The sequence below is a fragment of the Gymnoscopelus microlampas genome (assembly GCF_963454915.1).
Source record: "Gymnoscopelus microlampas genome assembly, chromosome: 21".
Classification (NCBI taxonomy): Eukaryota; Metazoa; Chordata; class Actinopteri; order Myctophiformes; family Myctophidae; genus Gymnoscopelus; species Gymnoscopelus microlampas.
In genome coordinates this window covers 30,468,446-30,487,376 of record NC_139958.1, presented here as the reverse complement: position 1 = coordinate 30,487,376, position 18,931 = coordinate 30,468,446, and the positions used below count along the sequence as shown (strand labels likewise).

The following is an 18,931-nucleotide window of genomic DNA, read 5'->3' as shown; positions in this document are numbered from 1 at the left end:
AATATCTGCACACCATCCTGGCTGCTCCCAAAGTTATCAATCCTCTGACTTGGGCCCTGCCCATGTACTGATCGTTTATATACGCCCATCCCCCACATGTTCACATTTATGATTAACCCGTTAAAACCGGGAAAGCATCCGTGTCATTTTTGATTTTAGCTATTCAAAAATAGCAGATCTACTGTACAAGCTCATAGTGTGTCACTTCGTGCCGTGCTATGAGTTTGTAGATCTGACATTTTTGAAAAATCTTGAAAAGTTGAGCAAATCTTAGAATATATATATATATTTTAAAGCAAACATTTTTAACTCAAATCTTTGCTTCTGGGGGTCCCTGGAACACAATATTTTGAGATGGGGGTATGCAGCCACATTTATACAGTATAATTGTGGGGGTCCTTGACATGACACCACTGATAGAGCAACATACATTTTTCAGAAAACTGTTAGGATTTAGAAGACTTTTTTTTCCCTGCCTCAGGTCTTAATGGGTTACGAACACACCAAATGTTCTACTAATGAAATTCACTTTGGGAGCGGCAAGAACGGGTGTGCAGATTTTCTATTCTTTGCTTGAACTCTATTCTTTTATCCTGCGCCCTTTGAAATCATTCATTTGGACGTGCGAGTGCTCCTGGACTGCATCTGTCACAGTAATTGTACCACCGCAAAATTGCAGCAGTGTCATAAAACCTGCGAGGAATGGAAAACAGCCTACACAACCGCTACAGCACGTCACATTTTCATTACATATTGGCCTACTTGTATACTTTATAGGTGTTATACTTTATGAATGTTAAAGGGACAGAGAGTCTTTTCATTTCCAGCTAATGGTGTGTTGACAAAACTTGCAAAACATGAGGATCATTTGGATACCGTTCTGCATAACATTTACTCATTATTAATGCTGTGTTCAGTGTGTACACCCTGATGATTTATAAACATCATTTGGATCCTGTTCTGCGTAGCATTTAATCGTTAATGTTGTGTTCAGTGTGAAACCAGATCTATGATTCATAAAGTTCATTTTCTGCCTTGCATTTAGTCATAAACACTATTTACTTCGTTGACCGGGGTCCCCCAGGAGTCTAACACTTTGTTCCCGCCTATTCCCCTTTACAACAAGTTTCTTCTGCAAAAATAGCTGAGCTTGCAGATTCTATTTTTGCCAAATGACATGCCCAGAATAGGGACACTACAAATTCCTTGCACATTCATGTTAATGCATGACATCGTGGAAATCATAAGGCACTAGAACAAATGGTGCTCTTAATGCAATGATGACAGTTCAAGGAGGTTTAATGATGGAGATCTAGAAGCCACTTTCATATTATAAGGGCAGAAAGGTTGGTGTGCAAGGAAGATAATAATACCTGGGCACTTCAGAAGAGACTACCCAAATAAAATATACTGGAGCACTCGACTGGTCTGCAGAGACAGAGTCAAACTGTTTGACTCTGAGGAAGACGCAAGTCGAAACGTCGGCCACCCTGCAAAACAATAAAAAACGTGCAGACCAGTCGAGTGCTCCAGTATATTTTATTTGGGTAGTGTCTCCTGAAGTGCCCAGGTATTATTATCTTCTCTGATGCAAGTTGTCCCTGTTGAGCACTGACGAGCCCTTCTGCCTTCTACTGGCTGACGCGCGTAGGACTTCTCTTTCCCTAGGTTGGTGTGCAAGTTTGGGCGTAGAGAAAAAAACATGTCACAGGAGTATTCAGTAATAAGTGATGATGCAGCCATACATTAAAATAGCGTTATCTAGTGCGCTCGGGTGACACAGGCATAAAGTTGTTGCCCACCACCATCAGACTAAGGCAGTGGTCCTCAAATATTTTATTTTCAAGGACCCCCATAACTCAAATGGAAATGGAAAACACAAATGGAAACAATTGACACATAAGAGTCCATTTGGTTCAAACCGCTGGACTAGGGGTTCGAACCCTAGGCTGGGAGCTGCAGCGAACACAATAGGCTCTATGCACAGCAGCCATATTGGAAAGAAATTGGGCCGCTTCCTTACTTCCTTCACAGGTATTACTAATGATACTAATGAAGGCTCTGTTCAATTTAGGGTAGCACAGTGGTTCTTAAACATTTGAATTTCAAGGACCACCATAACTCTGAGAGTGTACAAATGTAACCAAATGGACCCATTTGGTTCCATTTGTACAAGCTCAGTTACACATCCGCAAGGGGCCATTAGGAACCCCCTCAAGGAACCAGGCATGAGGGTCCCTGGACCCCACTTTGTGACCCACTGATGTAGCAGAGTGTTTCCAGTGAGCCACCATGCACAATATCAGCACTCAGACCAGAATGGAACAGAGCCTTCATTAGTATAATTGGTAAGACCTGTGAAGGAAGTAAGGAAGAGGCCCAATTTCTTTCCAGTATGGCTGCTCTGCATAGAGCCTATTGGCCGTGTTCGAGGGTGGAATGCCAGGCGGGGAGGGGGATCTCTGTCACTATAGACGAATCCACAGTCCGCACCGAGACACTGCAACACCGCAGCTATGGCTAGGAGTCGTCTATAGCGACTCCTTCAGGTTGGTCTGAAATGGGCAGAATAGCATGTCCCTCCACATGCATGAAACAGCTTCTGACTTCACGTGTATCAGAGGAGACATGTGCTCATCACCCTCCTTAATGAGCCAAACAGTGGGGGTGAGCAGCAAGAAGGGACTACAGCACAAGGGGAAGTAAGAATAGGCAGAATGGCTAAATTAGGAGAAAACGAGGGAAAAGATAAAAAATAATTGAAAAAAATAACACATTATCTAATCCTGACACCACAGCCCAGTAAAAAAAAGAAAAAGAAAATATTCTCAGCTCTTTACCGTTCTGCGGAGGTCCATGGCGCTGCGATAAGGCCAGACACACACAGGCACGCGTCGTTCACAAACTGCACAGCTGGTAACTTGCTATGATCCATAGCCACCGATTGCACAGGGAAGCCATGCTGTTATTAGACCCTGCCTTGGTTTTTTTATCACTTTGGCACGGTCATGTACCGTGAATTGACAACAATGGGAACTGTCAGAGTGAGGAGCTCAGAGAACAAACGTGAAGAGTGCTGTGAGACTGCTTCAACACATGACCCACTTCCACAACTGCGGGTGAGCCATTCTTAACCGCAAGTGCGCTATGGAGACCCACACCACCGTTAGCAAAGGAAGCAAAGGAAGGGGTGGAAAATCTTCATGAAAAGCTTCATGGGGTGTGCAATTGATATAAAATTGATATACAATTGGGTGAACTCCTCCTTTAAGTTTCCCAGGGGGACTCTCTACTCATTCAGCTATGACCACCCTAGACCAAAGGAGCGTCAACTTTTACAAGCTTAAGGAAAGCAGTCTTTTTGCAAACACCAAAAATCTGAGAAGTTATCAATTGCACACCCCATGAAGCCTTGAATACATGGATATATTTTGTTTTTTGTCGCAATAATTTGATGCCCGGGTGTATTTCCGGTAGGAGACACAAAGATTCTACTTTGTGTCTCCTACCGGATACATTAGCCGGTAGGTAGTGATAACTGCCATTAAGCTACAAGATTGGAAGGGTTATCATACCAAAATATAAACTAGAGACATGTAGGAAGACAAAAATACAAAAACTTTTCGGTCACCTTAGGTGGTACCAATTTGTGAAAATATCAGTGTTGGCCCCTGGACTAAACTTCATTAGGAAGTACACAGACATCTTCAACCTCCTCTGCCAACATTTTCTTAACCACTGAAGCCCTGTGTATACTACTTCGACCAACAAATAGCAATCAAACGATCTACAAGCTCCCAATGTGTTGCATCACGATGTGTTGTGAGCGTGTAGATCTGGTATTTTCACAGTTACCTAATTAAAAAAGGACAAATTACTGTGGTTAACATATATTTTTTAATTAAAATGTAAAATTGTGATCAACATATCAGACTACAGTCTACATTTCCCAAAAGAAAATGCATGGATTTAATTAAGTTTGCCAAAAAGCAGGGATAAATCATATCTCCACCGGCAATAAAAAGTAATAACCAGAGGGGGGGTTCTAAAAAGCATGAAACCCAGCAAATCAAACCTTGCTCACACCAGTCACCATGAAGTACTTTGTGTGGCCACTGGCCAGTCAAAGCACATAATCTCCTCCCTTTACAGACAGCACAGGTGCATGGATGCACTGACCCTCACCATCCACACTGCCCTCTCTCCCACCTGGAACTGAGCAACACATTTAGAATGCTGTTCATTGACTACAGTTCAGCATTCAACACCACTACTCTCAGCTTATCACCAAGCTCAGAGATCTAGGACTCAACAGCACCCTGTGTAGCTGGATCCTGGACTTCCTGACAGACAGACCAGCCCTGGGGGCCCCTCCTGTACTCCCTGTTCACTCACGACTGCGTGGCCACACATAGCTCAAAATACATCATACATTTTGCCGAAGGCACCACCATCACGGGCGGCTAGTGGCTCAGGAGGTAAAGCGGGCCACTTGAGAATCGGAAGATTCCCATTTTGATCCGCACGGCTCCCCATGGCTTCATGTTGAAGTGTCCTTGAGCAAGACACTGAACCGCTTAACTGCTTCCGATGAGCAGGTTGGTGCATGTGTGAATGTAAAGTGCTTTGGATAAAGGAGCTATATGGTTGCTCCATTTACCATTTATCATCGGCCTGATTATAGACAACAATGAGTAGGCCTGTCACAATTATTATATAATCGTCTAATCGCAATAATTTTTATATAATCGCAATTATTTTTGCATAATCGTCATAATCAATTCCATGTTAAAAAATGTCATATATTTTCAAAAAATTACAAAAAATGTGGAAATAGCTGATCTACAAGCTCAAAGCTCATTTTGAGCTTATAGATCGGCTATATCAATTTTTGTTTTTAAGTATAAAGTAATTAAATATGTGTTATTTGTCATATCTGTCCTGTGCAACTTTCGTTTACGAAGGCTAAAAGCCAAACAGAAATGTAATTTTTAATATGTAATGCTCCATTCATTTTCAACGACACAAACACTGTCGTTGAAAATCGCTAATCGCTATTATTTGAGTGACAATTAATCGCCAACTTAAATTTGTAATCGTGACAAGCCCTAACAATGGGTTGAAAACTTTAGTTGACCTGAAGTGAGCTGAAGTGAGCAGTGAGCAGCTTTAGCTTCCTTGGGAGTTCAGGAACTGGACCTGGGCTCGACATGTCACGTGGGTGCTGTCAAGGCGGCGATACAAGGAGCTTATCTTCCTCTAGGCAGGCTGAAGAGGTTTGGAATGGACTACTACAGGATACTGTGCAACTTCTACCGGAGTACCACAGAGAGTTTACTGATTACCTGCATCACTGCCAGATGCTCAACACACGTTCACGAGGCTCTACAGAGGGTGGTTGAAACAGCACAACACAACACAGCACTTTACCCCGAACCAAGTTGCCAGCCGTGCAATACGGCTACACCCAGAGTGAAAGGCCCAGAGGATCAAGATTCGTGCTGCCCCTTTAATGGACTGTTCACTTTGAAACCATTTGACAAACTCAGGGGTAGTCTCTATTCCCACGCCATAAGACTTCTTAAGAGACATAATAAATTGCATGGTGCTGTCTGCCTTGTTTATATTCCGGATTGTTTTATATTCAGACATTTCTTTATCTTATTTTATTATTTTTTATTTTATTGCTCTTTTCCCACTTTTGAGGTAAACTCAAGAGTTCCCTACCTGCAATGTTGAGCATTGCTGTAATGGTGTGCATGTGACAATAAAACACCTTGAAAAGGACTGCTTGCGAGGCTGCTTTTGCAGTGGCAGGCTTTTCTGCTATCCGGGCCTATACTTCTTTTCCACCAACAACGGCATGTGGATGAAAGCTGGATACTGCAACCTCTTAAAAGTAAGCCTATTACGATACCCTGGCTGTTTTATTAGCATCATGTTGGTGTTATATTGGCCTGTAACGTCTTGTCTGTGTCTGTGACACACACAATACTACGTATTCACAGAACCAAGTCCTGTTAAACACACTGGAGTTTATTGGAGACATTTAACATTGTTTGGCCTGAGTTTTTGCATCTCGTGTTCATTCAGATTACCCTCGCAAGACCTGACCCAACCTGGTGTTTAGAATCTGTATAATGGACAGTAACATTGTCCTACTTTGTTTATTTAGCCCATATGTTGAAAGATTGTTGAAAAATAATGTGATAAGTGGGCTAGGTGCTGGTCATCATCAGGTCATCAAAGGTTGGAATCGCATGTGAATCTAATGGTGTTAAAATTCTATATTCTATAACGTAGCTGTTAGCAAGGTTTATCATGACTAAATATGGCTTTCATAACGGCCAGTGTGATACACCGAGCTCACTTAACATTACTGATCTGTGTGCATGCGTAATATATGCTTGTGAAGGCTACATGTATCCATGATGTGGTGCATACTGTATATCTGCCTGCATGCGTAATATTATGCTTGTGTAGGCTACATGTGTCCATGATGTGGTGCATACTGCATCTCTGTATGCACAGTGATAATACAGCTGTCTTACTTAAGCTGATCTATCCCGTCAGGCGTAGCAGGAACATTGTAGCGTCTCATGTACTCGTGCATCTCCGGGAAGCTCTTTTTGAGGTAGTCCTCAGCGCTGCTCTCCTTCACGGTGGCAAAGCGGAAACCCTGCGAGGGGTGGTGAAGCTGCAAACACAAACAAACACACCCAAGGTGTGGTTTTTCATTATGTTTTGAGTGCATCGTTTAATTTTTGTACATATGCATTTTGCATGAATGAAATGCATCGTATGGTGAAAGTCTGCTGCAACAGCCAGTGGTGGAAAAAGTACTCAGATATTTTACCTAAGTAAAAGTAGCAATACCACAATGTAGAAATGCAGCGTTACAAGTAAAAGGCCTGTGTTCAAAATGTCACTTGAGTAAAAGTACAAAAGTATTGGCATCAAAATATGCTTTGAGTATCAAAAGTAAAAGTACTAAAATGTTAGAAAATAGCAGATCTACAAGCTCACAACGCGTCGCGATGTGACGCGTTGTGAGCTTGTAGATCTGCTATTTTCAAATAGCCTCTGTATAAAATAGGGCTAAAGTGGTTAATGTATGTTTTATAATGCAATCATTTATATCCGCAAAGTAACTAGTAACTAAAGTTTTCAAATAATTGTAGTGGAGTAAAAGTACAATATTTGCCTCGGAGATGTAGTGGAGTAGAGGTAGAAGTATTGAAAATACTCCAGTAAAGTAAAAAAAATGCCTCAAAATTAAGTACAGTACTTGAGTAAATGTACTTAGTTACTTTCCACCACTGGCAACAGCACATGCTGAACGGAATGGATGCACAGGCTGTACAGCATTACTGTTTGGATTGCAAGCCTTCAAATCAAATCATGTTTTGTAACCAAGCTCTTGCTGCTGCATTAGAAGGGAGTTTCTATAACACTTATTTAGCTGACTCAGATATTTGGTCTTTTTCCTTTTTATATATTAACTAATTACATTTCCTTCCAGCAGCATGCATTTATCAAGAAATAGGCCTAATAATAAAAACTTTATTATCCCCAACGGGCGCACTTTGTTTTACAGCAGCAGTACAAACAGCAACAAACAATGGAGCAACAACATACAATAATAGACAAACAGAATATGTCCATAATTGTTATTACTACACAATGTTAGCACACTAGGGGTTAATTAGAGTACAAAAATGCAATAATTAAAAACATTGGCTTAGGGACAGGGGGGACTGTTGAGTATCAGTAAATGGTCTGGATGCAGATATTTTTTAAATGCAAATCAATCAATCAATCAATCAATCAATCAATCAATCAATCCCTTTTGAAAACGTTCTCTGTACAGTACATTACAAAAATGCAAAGATTAAAAAAACAAAATATATCGTTGCTGTCAGGCAGAACATATTTCAACTGTTGCCCTATTTCATCATACAAGACAAGAGTGTTGCACAAAAGTAGTGAAAATAGCATATCTACAGGCGTTTCACTGTTTTGAATTATTATTATTTTTGTAATAATAATATATAAAAGGAACGGTTTATGGACATAGGCTACAGCAGCGATATCTTGTATAATATAGCATGACATAGACAGGGCCATAACAACCACTGTGTCTCTGTGATAAGCATGCTGGCACCGTGATGCAGGAAGTTCTGTCATACAGTCAGTGCAGCAAAACGTAAACAGCGGTTTCAAACAATTCCACTCTGGAGAGCGTTTCCAAAAAAGTTTACATTTGAAAGTGTGATTTCATACGATGCCCCTTTCATAACATCCAAGATACATGTCGATGTCTAGGCGTATCCATCTCTCTCCCACTTCTATGTCTCTCTACACTGTCCTGTCAAATGAGACAGAAAAGTCATACTAAACTAAAATGTCTTTAAATAGGTCACATCAACAAAAACAGAACTCTGAACACTTATTAATCCCCTCACGCCAACCACAGGCTGACAAAACGGTGGCATAATTAAAGATCAAATCGAAATAGTTTAAAAGGCCTTTCAATATTATATTATTTAATTCTTTTCAGCTGACCTTGCTTTATATAAAGCAAGGCCGGGCTTTTTCAGCTAAATATTATCAGATTGATAGACATACAGATCTCAGCCAGTCTTACAGACACACAATAGAGTCTAGCCGAATGATCTTGACCTACAGATCTACATTGGTTCTCAAAGTGGGGTCCGGGGACCCCCAGGGGTCTTTGGGGGGATACCAGGGGGTCCCCAGCAAAATGAGTTAGTAAAGCGTCACAATCATCTTAACCCCTTTATCCATATTTTATACGTATAAAGTTTGAGAACCGCTTCTTACCTACACATAGCCTACTGTACAGCTTAAAGTTGTACTTCTAGTCTAGTCCAGTCTATAGGGTTTGTTATTTTTTGTCCAATTTAAATGATTCAAATAGCACTTAAAGGTTGAGCACACTTATCAAAACTTTATGAAGGTCCTCTTTTGTGATTATTATTATTTATGATGATATAGGGCTTTCAGTTAATTAGCTAATTGTGGCCTCGTCCCCAACCTCAGCCCACTGTTCTGTGCACAGTGCGGCATGCTTTGTTTTGTTTGTCTTTGTCTGTTGGACAGCACAAAGGAGGGGGGGAGGGGCGGGGGTGCTTTGGGAATTGCATGTTTAACAATCCAGTTGTTAAAATGTTTGCACTGTGCACAAAATACAAAAAGAAGAACAAACTTTAACTCTTTTGGTGGCTATCTAGACCAGTGGTTTTCAACCTATTTCATGTCAAGAACCATTATTTATTCGCCATTTGAGCCACGGACCACTGATGAGATTTAGCCTCTCAGACCCAAAACGTAGAATATTTTGTTTTCGTTTTTTGTCAAAATAACAATTCTTCTACATTCTCTAATTGTGTAGACTTCTTGTAAATTAAGTAATGCAGATGTTTAACAATACTTTTAGTCTTGAGAGCGTAAAATGAAACCAAATGGACCCCGTAAGGGTCCATTTGGTTTCGTTTTACACTCTCAAGAGTTAAATATCCATTTGGGTCCATTTGGTTACCAACTCTCCATCATTTAGCTGGGGTACCACCTGGAAACTCCTCAAGGACCACTGGTGGTCCCCGGACCACTGGTTGAGAGAACCACTGATCTAGACAGTTGTGTTTCTTACCTTGGGGTCATGTATTCCGGACAGCTGCTCGTAGGTCTTCTCCCCGACCATGACGGCGGCCAGGTTGGCGGTGTAGGTCGACAGACAGAACAGGCAGAAGATGGCCCAGAGGTTCATCAGCAGACGCCCCGTCCAGCACTTGGGGGGTTTGATGGCCACGGTGCGCCCAAAGAGGATGGCGTAGCACACGTTGAGCGCGGAGGAGAAGGAGAACACGCGGTCCCGGTTGCGCCCGCGCGGCGTCATGCCAAAGGGGCTGGTCCACTCGTACAGGGTGAGGAAGACGGCGGTGACGTGGAGGGCGACGAAGATGCCGAGCCACATGGACCAGTGGAGAGGCCACATGAAGGCCCCGATGGGTGCTGCTGTGTCACGGGTACGCACCTGGAAAATATATAAACAGAATAGAACGACCTTAATGTTGGTTATAGATTGTTTCAAAAAGGTCTTCAACGTTTTTCAGGCCAAGGACCCCCTAGCTGAGAGAGAGATGAAGCAGGGACCCCCTCTATATTGTATAAAATTGTGTTTCAGATTAACTTTTTTTTTTTTTACTTGTTCTGCTATTTTTCCCTCTACACACCAAACCTCTTTGACAAAAATAGCTGATCTACAAGCTCACACGAGGCGTTGTGAGCTTGTAGATCTGCTATTTTTGGCTAAAGTTCTCCTCAGAATAGGGATGCTAGGGTTCAAGTGGTTAATGTAAAAAAAAAAAATCAAATAACACAAAGATTTGGCAGCCACCATGTAGTAACTCTGACCCCCTGTTGAGGACCCCCTGTTGAGGACCCCTGGTCTATAAGTCAGCTGTGTACACCACTAGGCAGGGGTGGACGAGACTCAACAGTACATTTAAAACAACCTGTTCAGGTAATAAAGAATACAAATATGGACAGTTTTTGACCCTCACCCTTTTGGACAGTTGTTGTTGCTGTTTCTGTGATTTATGTATTTTCGAGGGCAATGGGTTCACAAAGGTTGGAATGTTCAGGGCAGCTGTGTTATTGTTTACAGCATTAAAACAACAGCTCAACTAGACTCAGTAATTTGTCACTTTTCCAGCTACCTCTCTCTTTCTTCTCTCCCACTTCTGTTCCTTGACCCCACAATATTTCCTCTAGACCAAGGGTGCAGATCTCATTACAACAAACATGGAATTTTCTAAAGTGCTCACAGAAAAAACAAACAAACCTAACAACAAAAAGTGCTGCATTGTGCACACAGTAGCAGCTTCTGCCATTTGGAGGACCATTTCAGAAACCATAGCACACTGCACTCTTGTGACATAAACATGTACACTATAATCACAGTGTATTTATAGCTCCTATCTACCCCTATTATGCACCCTTATGCACCATGGACAGCAACGATGTCGCAAAACGCACGTCATCCAAGTTTGAACTCCTAATTAATTACTAGGCTTTAGTTTTACTCAAATACATAAGCATTGACTTTTTAATAAGATGGGCAATAATAATACCTCAAATCACCTAATCTCTCTCTGCATCTCTCTCTCTGCATCTCTCTCTCTCTCTCTCTGCATCTCTCTCTCTCTCTCTCTCTCTCTCTCTCATATGAGAGGAATCTGTTATGTGAGGATCTGGGGATGTGTCATGTTATTATGAATGATTTCAATAGTGGAGTCGGTTTCTGTTAAATATATATTTCAAATTGCATAATTTATTTTAAATTAATGTATTGGGGGTGACTCGTCCTCTACGACCCCCCGGGGTCTGTGCCGGTGTGCTAGACAGAGAGATATCTATCTATCTAGTAGACAGACAGACAGACAGACGGACGGACGGACGGACACAAACGGCAGACAGACAGACAGACAGACAGACAGACAGACAGACGGACGGACATAAACGCTGACAAACGCTGAGGATGAGTGCTTCATATTTGTTGGTGAATTGATTGATTGACTGGCTTAATGATTTGATCGATCGATCAATCAAAAATCAATCGTCACAGCAAGGTATTCTTTTTCAATATCACACTTGATTATCTTATACTTCTGATATAGACAAACTCCATCATGAGAAATCAATGCTGTGACTGAGTTAATACGTTCACACAGGAAAGCTGCATGCTCTCAATTCTGTTGTCATTAAGATAAAAATTTGCATTGGAATCCAATAATGCGTGGCTTGCTGAAAGCGAACAGCTGAACCATATAAGTCTGGACCAGAGTGCCATGGAAAAGAAGGTGAGGTGATGTCATTGAGAGCCAGGAGGAATAAAAAATAACAGAAGTCGGACCCACACAAAAGAGAATGCAAAGGTAAGAGAAAGATAACGAGAGAGTACTAAGAAAGACTGACAGAGTCTGAAAGGGACAGATAGAGGAAGAGAGAGAGAGAATAGGGGTTGGAAAAGGGGGGAGAGAGTGAGATAAAGAGAGGAACAGAAAACAACACCGAAAAAAGTGGAGGAAAGCAAAGGACAGTGGTGGAAAGTAACTACATTTACTTAAGTACTGTACTTATATACAATACTTGTTTTGATACCAATACTTTTGTACTTTTACTCCAGACTTTTACTTGTAACAGAGTATTTCTACATTGCAGTATTGATACTTTTTAGTACTTTTTCCACCACTGGCAAAGGGGATGGGGATAAGAGAGAGAGAGGAGAGAGAGAAAAAGAGAGAGAATGTGTGTGTGTGTGTGTGGCAGAGAGGCACTGTACCAGAATCCCCAAGCTGGTGGAGAAGAATGGAGAGGTGAAATCGATGACCTGGCTCCTGGCGGAGTTGATGCTGAACGACGTCAGGGCCAGGTGCGCGGCGCCACTGAGCAGGTCGCCCACCAGCCCCGTCCAGCGGCCGTTCTTGTACCCTCCGTACTTCCCGTCGCCGACGATGTAGAGGTCATAGGTGAAGCCCATGTCCTCCGCCAGCTTCGCCAGCAGGTCGATGCAGTATCCATAGCAGCACTTCTTCAGCTCCGTGGGCACGGTGCCGTTGGGCCTCCTGAGGTTCTGGAAGTAAGCCTCCAGCACCGACGACTCGTTGGCGAACGGGTCCAGGCACAGCGTGCCCGCCGGGCACAGCCCGTCCGCGTCCACGTCCCGCGTGAACACGAACGGGTGCTCGACCAGCGTGACGACCCGCATGTGGAGCCGGGCGCGCCGCCAGTCCCCGCCGCCCCCGGACCCCTGGTGGCTCGGCCAGACCCCGTGGTCCATCAGGACCTTGCCCTGCCGCCAGCGGCCGAGCCGTGTCCAGGTCGGCTGGCCCAGGGGGTCCAGCTGGAGGGACCAGATGAAGTGGTGGGCCTCCGAGATGACGCTCTGGCTCTGCTCGTCGCTCGACATGAAGCCGCTCTGGCCCTCGAATGATGTGTTGGCTAGAAACCTGAGAGGGTTGGATAGAGAATAATAATTCATTCATGAAGCAAATTCATGAATGAATTACAATAACACGGATGCTTTTTGAATCTTAAATCCTCAATTTTGCATGTTTTTTTTCATCTCCAAATATACATTCTAGAGCAATGGCGAGAGTTCAGATATCTGACAGAGAGAAAGAGAAACACTATTAACAACACTAGTAGTACTAAAAGCCCCACTAACAGCCCCTAGAGGCCATGCAGCTCCTTACACCCAACAAGTGGTTTGAACCAACTTTCCTGCTCTCACTTGTGGGGCTAAAGAAGAATAAGAAGAACATTTTGGTCTGAGGGTGGTACTAGAGGCAAGCTCATGCAGTCAATCAAATCAGGAGGGTTCATCTTCCAAGGAACATGAATTTACTCTGCAAGTTCCGTGGCAATCAGCCTTTGAGATACTATATGTGCTAGTAGGACTTTTGGCCTACGGGCGGTGCCAGAGGAAAGGTCATGGGGTCATCAAAATCAGGGTTCATCCTTCGAGGAGCACCCTAACCCTAGTTTTGGGCATATGACGGGATATACTCTATCCATAGAGCCCTGCCACTAGCAGGCAGAAAGATAACCCAAATAGATGCCTTTGTGTCCAAATGGCTATGAGTCTCTTTGCAGATGTCTGTAGTTTGGTTATAGTAAGTTGGTAGCCCCTGACATTATCGCAATTCAGAATGACAAAAAAGAAGTAATTCATAGGAGAGGGACTGCAGTATGAAGAGAATGGAAAACAAAAGAAAAGACTTTTGGTAGGGGGACTATTGGAAGAACTGGGAAGAGAGTGGAAGACAGATTGAGAGAGGAGAGAAGGGGAACATGGGGAGAGACGGGCAGGGGAGGGTGGGTCAGGGAGATAAATTGAGTCATCCGTGGATACACTTGGGCCATCTGGGTATTTGCAGGGTACAGATAGCTCGCTAGCAATACTATCAATCTCTCTTTATACCTGTTAGCATTACAGATTCATCAAGTCCTGCCATTTTACAGTCTGCTGACTAAGTGTAAAGCAGGAGATATCAAGGCAGAACCAGCCAACATGAGGCCAGGCTACAAAATAGATGTTTCGGGTTGTATTGCCAATAATCCCATTTTGTCACTTAAATGGGAGTTTACAGCTGGGGAGTTGTTATACCCCACTAGAGTCCAATCTGTCTCAAACTCCTTATCTCTTACTGTCATGCATGTACATATAAACATACGCACACACACACACACACACACACACACACACACACACACACACACACACACACACACACACACACACTCTCTCTAACTCTCACTCATATGTCATAAATATTATTATGTGACATAGAACAGAGATAAAAAATAATAATTTTGTCAAGTCATCTGCAAACTGCACAGGTTTTAATGAGGGATTCTGCTGTCATGCATTTTTTATTCATGTGCCGTGAAAAACATATTACTTTTCCCAGATGTTTTGTTGTTGTTGTTATCAACAGCAGTACAAAAAAGGTGTTATATTAGAGGTCTTAGTGTCAGAGAGAGAGCGAGAGAGCGAGAGAGAGTGTGTGTGTGTGTGTGTGTGTGTGTGTGTGTGTGTGTGTGTGTGTGTGTGTGTGTGTGTGTGTGTGTGTGTGTGTGTGTGTGTGTGTGTGTGTGTGTGTGTGTGTGTGTGTGTGTGTGTGCGCGTGTGTGTGTGTGTGACAGCGTCAGACAGCCCATGGTTCAGTGATCATGCCATCTCTCTCACTGAGCCATGCTACTGGCTGTCTGAAGGTGTCAGATACCAGAGCGTGCGCTCACACACAGACACACACACACACACACGCACACACACACACACACACTTGCACACGCACATGCACACACACACATTACTAACATCAGCAAACCGACGCAGCATTTGGAAGGGGAATATTCTGATTCATAGAAAATGTGGGCACCACTTCATCACAAGCAGATTCACACCATTTTGATATACCTTCAGGTAGTGATGTGACCTTTCTGAAATATCTATTTCGTGTGTCACCTCACTCTCAAAATGCTTCCCGCCAAAGCTACATCTACAAGCCTATCCCTTTAGTGGTCTGTAATCCAACCAGACAGGCCGGCCAGCCTGTTTAAAAGTCAACCTACGTGTTCCGAAGACAGCCGAGACTCCGAGAGAGGCTAAGCTACTTGAGAAATATCATTAAGAGTGCAGGCATCTTTCTCTCCGTCAGTCCTGCTTCACCCTGAAGGGGTTTATTTGACAATAATCGCTCACGCACTGTACATTATGCCACATTCAGATACTTGAAGTATGAACAAAATCAATCATTTGTCATATTGATTTAAAAATGTGCTTCCATAGCAGAGCAGGCATCTGTTATTCAGAACAGAATGCCTTTGAACTGATCAGAATCAAGTGTTCAACCAAGTCATGTAATAAAGACTCTTGTAAGTACATCACCTGTACTCACACAGTAACCTCACTTTGAAACGGAAATAGTATTTATGTTGCTAACTGCCCTTCGAAATGACATATATACGCTATTAGAGAGCTCAACAGCCACCTATTGAACAGCCTAGTTTCCAGAAGTGATTTCCCATTAATTTACTCCATAGATGTTTCAGAAAATCCTTGTAATTGTAAAGAGCTGTAAGTCTGGTTTCAAGCAGGTCAACAAGACAAATTGTGACAATAAACCATTTGATTCGAAAAACACAAAAAAAACTAAGGTGCAAGACAATGTGGCTTCTACAGGAACATATGCCACCATTTCATAACCTCAGCTTATTAGATGGTCACGACATTATGTCTAATAATAGTCCCGTATGCAGAATTTCGATGGGATTTTTACTTCCGGAGAGCATCCTGCTGAGCTCTATTATCAGCTCCGGATATTTTCAATTTTGTGTCGTTTGGTTTGCATTGCATCTTCTGTTTTGTACTGCATTAAATTCCTCTTCTATTCTCCCCAAGGCCCTTGCTGTGACACATTACATGAAAGTTACTGTATGACATCCACCTTTGGCTCACTGGAAAACATGACTCACTTCCACTCAACAAAAGGGTAAAATGATAGTTACAGAAATGATGGATAAAATGATCTAGTCTTTGAAGCTGAAGAGCAGGAATGGTATTTTAACAAGACTAGGGCAAAACCTAGTATATGGCTGGACCATGGATGAAACGCTGGAGGGCTTTTACAGATACTGAGCAGCGACCCTTATAACTTAATTTTAACATAGGTGAAAGGACGACTTCAGCCATTTTCAACCCATCTTCATGTAATTGGTGCTCACTAATGCTCATTTTAATATGGCACCATTTTTGTCTATTCACTCTGTGTCTCAGAGGAGGGCTGTGGACAGTTCAGAAACCCACCTACCAGTGACATTATCGGTATGGAGGTTTGGTTATTTCAAACACGATTAAAACATATATACATATTATATATAAGGCGAGAACAATGTCTTCTAACTTAGAATAATAGCATGCTAACTTTCCAGGAATAGAAAGCCTGGAGTTTCTATTATCTTGGATTCCCCGCTGGTAGGCGGGTTTCTGAACACAGCTCTAAGACACGGAGTGAGTAGACAAAAATGATACCATATCATAATGAGCATTAGTGAGGATTAATTATATGAAGATACTGTAGGGTTGAAAATGTCTCACGTCATCCTTTAAGTCAATGATGTTTGTGTTTTTTATGTTATTCCTAGCAGTCAAACTTACTGGGCAAAATGTGACTTCATGTGGGCCAGACCAGTTGTGTGTGCGCAAAGTGCTATTGTTTTTTCAACCAGCCGCCTCACTCAGACCCTGCTATAATTACTGTGTCTCAGTTTTGTTTATTATTAATTGCTTTTATGATTGGTACTACAGTCGTAGGCTTCAAGAAAGTTGGGACGAGAAATGGGGAAAAAACAATGTTAGTTTTAGTTTCAGGAGCCCCACCCTTTCTAAACCATATGAATCACAATATTTCATAATGCATTGTCCTTACATGTCACAGCTAGTGCATCCAACAGTGTGTAACTACTGTAATTTCTCGTTCTTCCAGACACCTGAGATTTCTTGGCTTTAACCAGCCTGTCAAAGTCAGGACCCCATTTCTGGGGCAATTTCCATGTCATTTAGATATCTATGAGTATGTGCCACCTGCGAGTGCAGTTTGGATTTGTTCATGTTCATTATGTAGAAAGCCTGCTCTTAGAGATTTTCTGCTGAACATGCAAAGGATCTTTCTCAGGGCACACCAGCTCAGCCACCATCAGCATGCATGCATTGATGATTTCCCTCTCTGAGTATGGTTTTGACACAGCAGTTATTATGGGCAATAATATCACTGGCCTTGACAGGAGTCTCCCGGCTTTATGGTGAATATGGATTGCTGTTTTTCAGTCATTCTGTGTCTTCCTGCAAACTTGTCATGTTTTTGTCATTTCTCATAGAGTCGTAGTGTCGTTGTATTCTTTTGCCATAGTCACTTGTTGCGAGCATTGAATATCAGACTCAAAACAAAACAAACAAAAATCACCCACTTCTTTACACCTGTAAACCTGTGACGTCACAATAAAGATTCTGAATCTGATTATTTACGTCAACTTTAGTTTTCCTGGACAGCATTTTGAACCACAGCAGCAAACAGTCTCAGATTGGCTACAGCCTGAGTACCCTATTGGTCTTTATGCAAAGCAGGTGGGTAACCATCTATTGTTATACTGTTTACTAGGGGTGTAACGATACGTTTTAACAACGATTCGATACATATCACGATACTTGGTTGTCGATACGATACATGAACGATACAGGTTAATATAGAACGATACGATACGTTTCGATTCAGGGATTTAGTTTGAACGATACATGAACGATACAGGACAGGTTATTTTAGAACGATACGATTCCATTCAATGATTTAAAATCGATATAGTAACTATTTATTTACCCAAAAATTCTGTGTGAAAAATAAATACCTGGATACTGGATATAAACCCCTCTTTCCCTTTTTTCTTCTTAAAAGTACTTAGTATTGATAAAATTGATTATTTGCATTGCAAAACGATTCGATACGATACAAAGTCAAACGATACGATATTTTTAAGTTTGCATAACGATATAGTAGATCGTTGAAAATTGAAAACGATTTTTCGATGCAGTTACTGTATCGTTACATCCCTACTGTTTACAGGTGTTTTTTAGGCCAAGGACCCCTTAGCTGAGAGAGAGATGACGCAGGGAGGGACCCCCACAACATTGTGTAATAGGCTATGTTGGATTCATGTTAATGTTTTCAGGCATTTAACCACTTAAACCCTCAATGCTTGGTCAAATTTATCAAATACTTTTGGCTCTGTACTTGGTCTGCTCTTTTTTCCATCTACACCGAACCGTTTTGCCAAAAATAGCAGATCTACACGCTCACAGCCCCTTCGGGGCTGCGGGTCGTGCCAGTTTAATAGATCATCCTGGCTGACTGGGAACAAGGGTCAGAGATACGTACGGGACTACATGGCCACCTGTAGTATCAGATCCCAGCGTCAAATGATAAGAAAAGGTCAGTCATTGGATGTTTTGTTTTAGTTTGCAATGCTGTGTCTGTGTCTGTGTGTGTGTGTGTGTGTGTGTGTGTGTGTGTGTGTGTGTGTGTGTGTGTGTGTGTGTGTGTGTGTGTGTGTGTGTGTGTGTGTGTGTGTGCGCGTGCGTGCCTGCGTGCGTGCGTGCGTGCGTGTGAGAGAGACTGTACGTCGGTGCTGACTTGATAAATGATCGTGTGTATGTGGTTGAGTTGATAAATGATAATGCATGTGTGTGTGTGTGTACTCAGTGTATGTGTGTGGCTGATAAATGGATGCACACACTAACAAATTACCCCACACTCTCAATCATGCGCAGTTCCACACAGCGTTATGGAAG

The 18,931-nt window shown here is 42.4% G+C and overlaps 1 protein-coding gene across 1 annotated transcript in view; it reads right to left on the bottom strand.

Annotated features, from left to right (window-relative positions):
- Positions 1-18,931, bottom strand: part of grin3a (glutamate receptor, ionotropic, N-methyl-D-aspartate 3A) — a gene marked incomplete at its 5' end in the record, with an annotated part of 81,902 nt that overhangs the window by 24,446 nt on the left and 38,525 nt on the right. Inside the window, 3 exons of the mRNA XM_084047196.1 lie at positions 6,552-6,697; positions 9,674-10,057; positions 12,368-13,034. Of these exons, the coding sequence (XP_083903322.1) occupies positions 6,552-6,697; positions 9,674-10,057; positions 12,368-13,034 (1,197 nt within the window). The remainder of the gene's footprint in view (positions 1-6,551; positions 6,698-9,673; positions 10,058-12,367; positions 13,035-18,931) is intronic.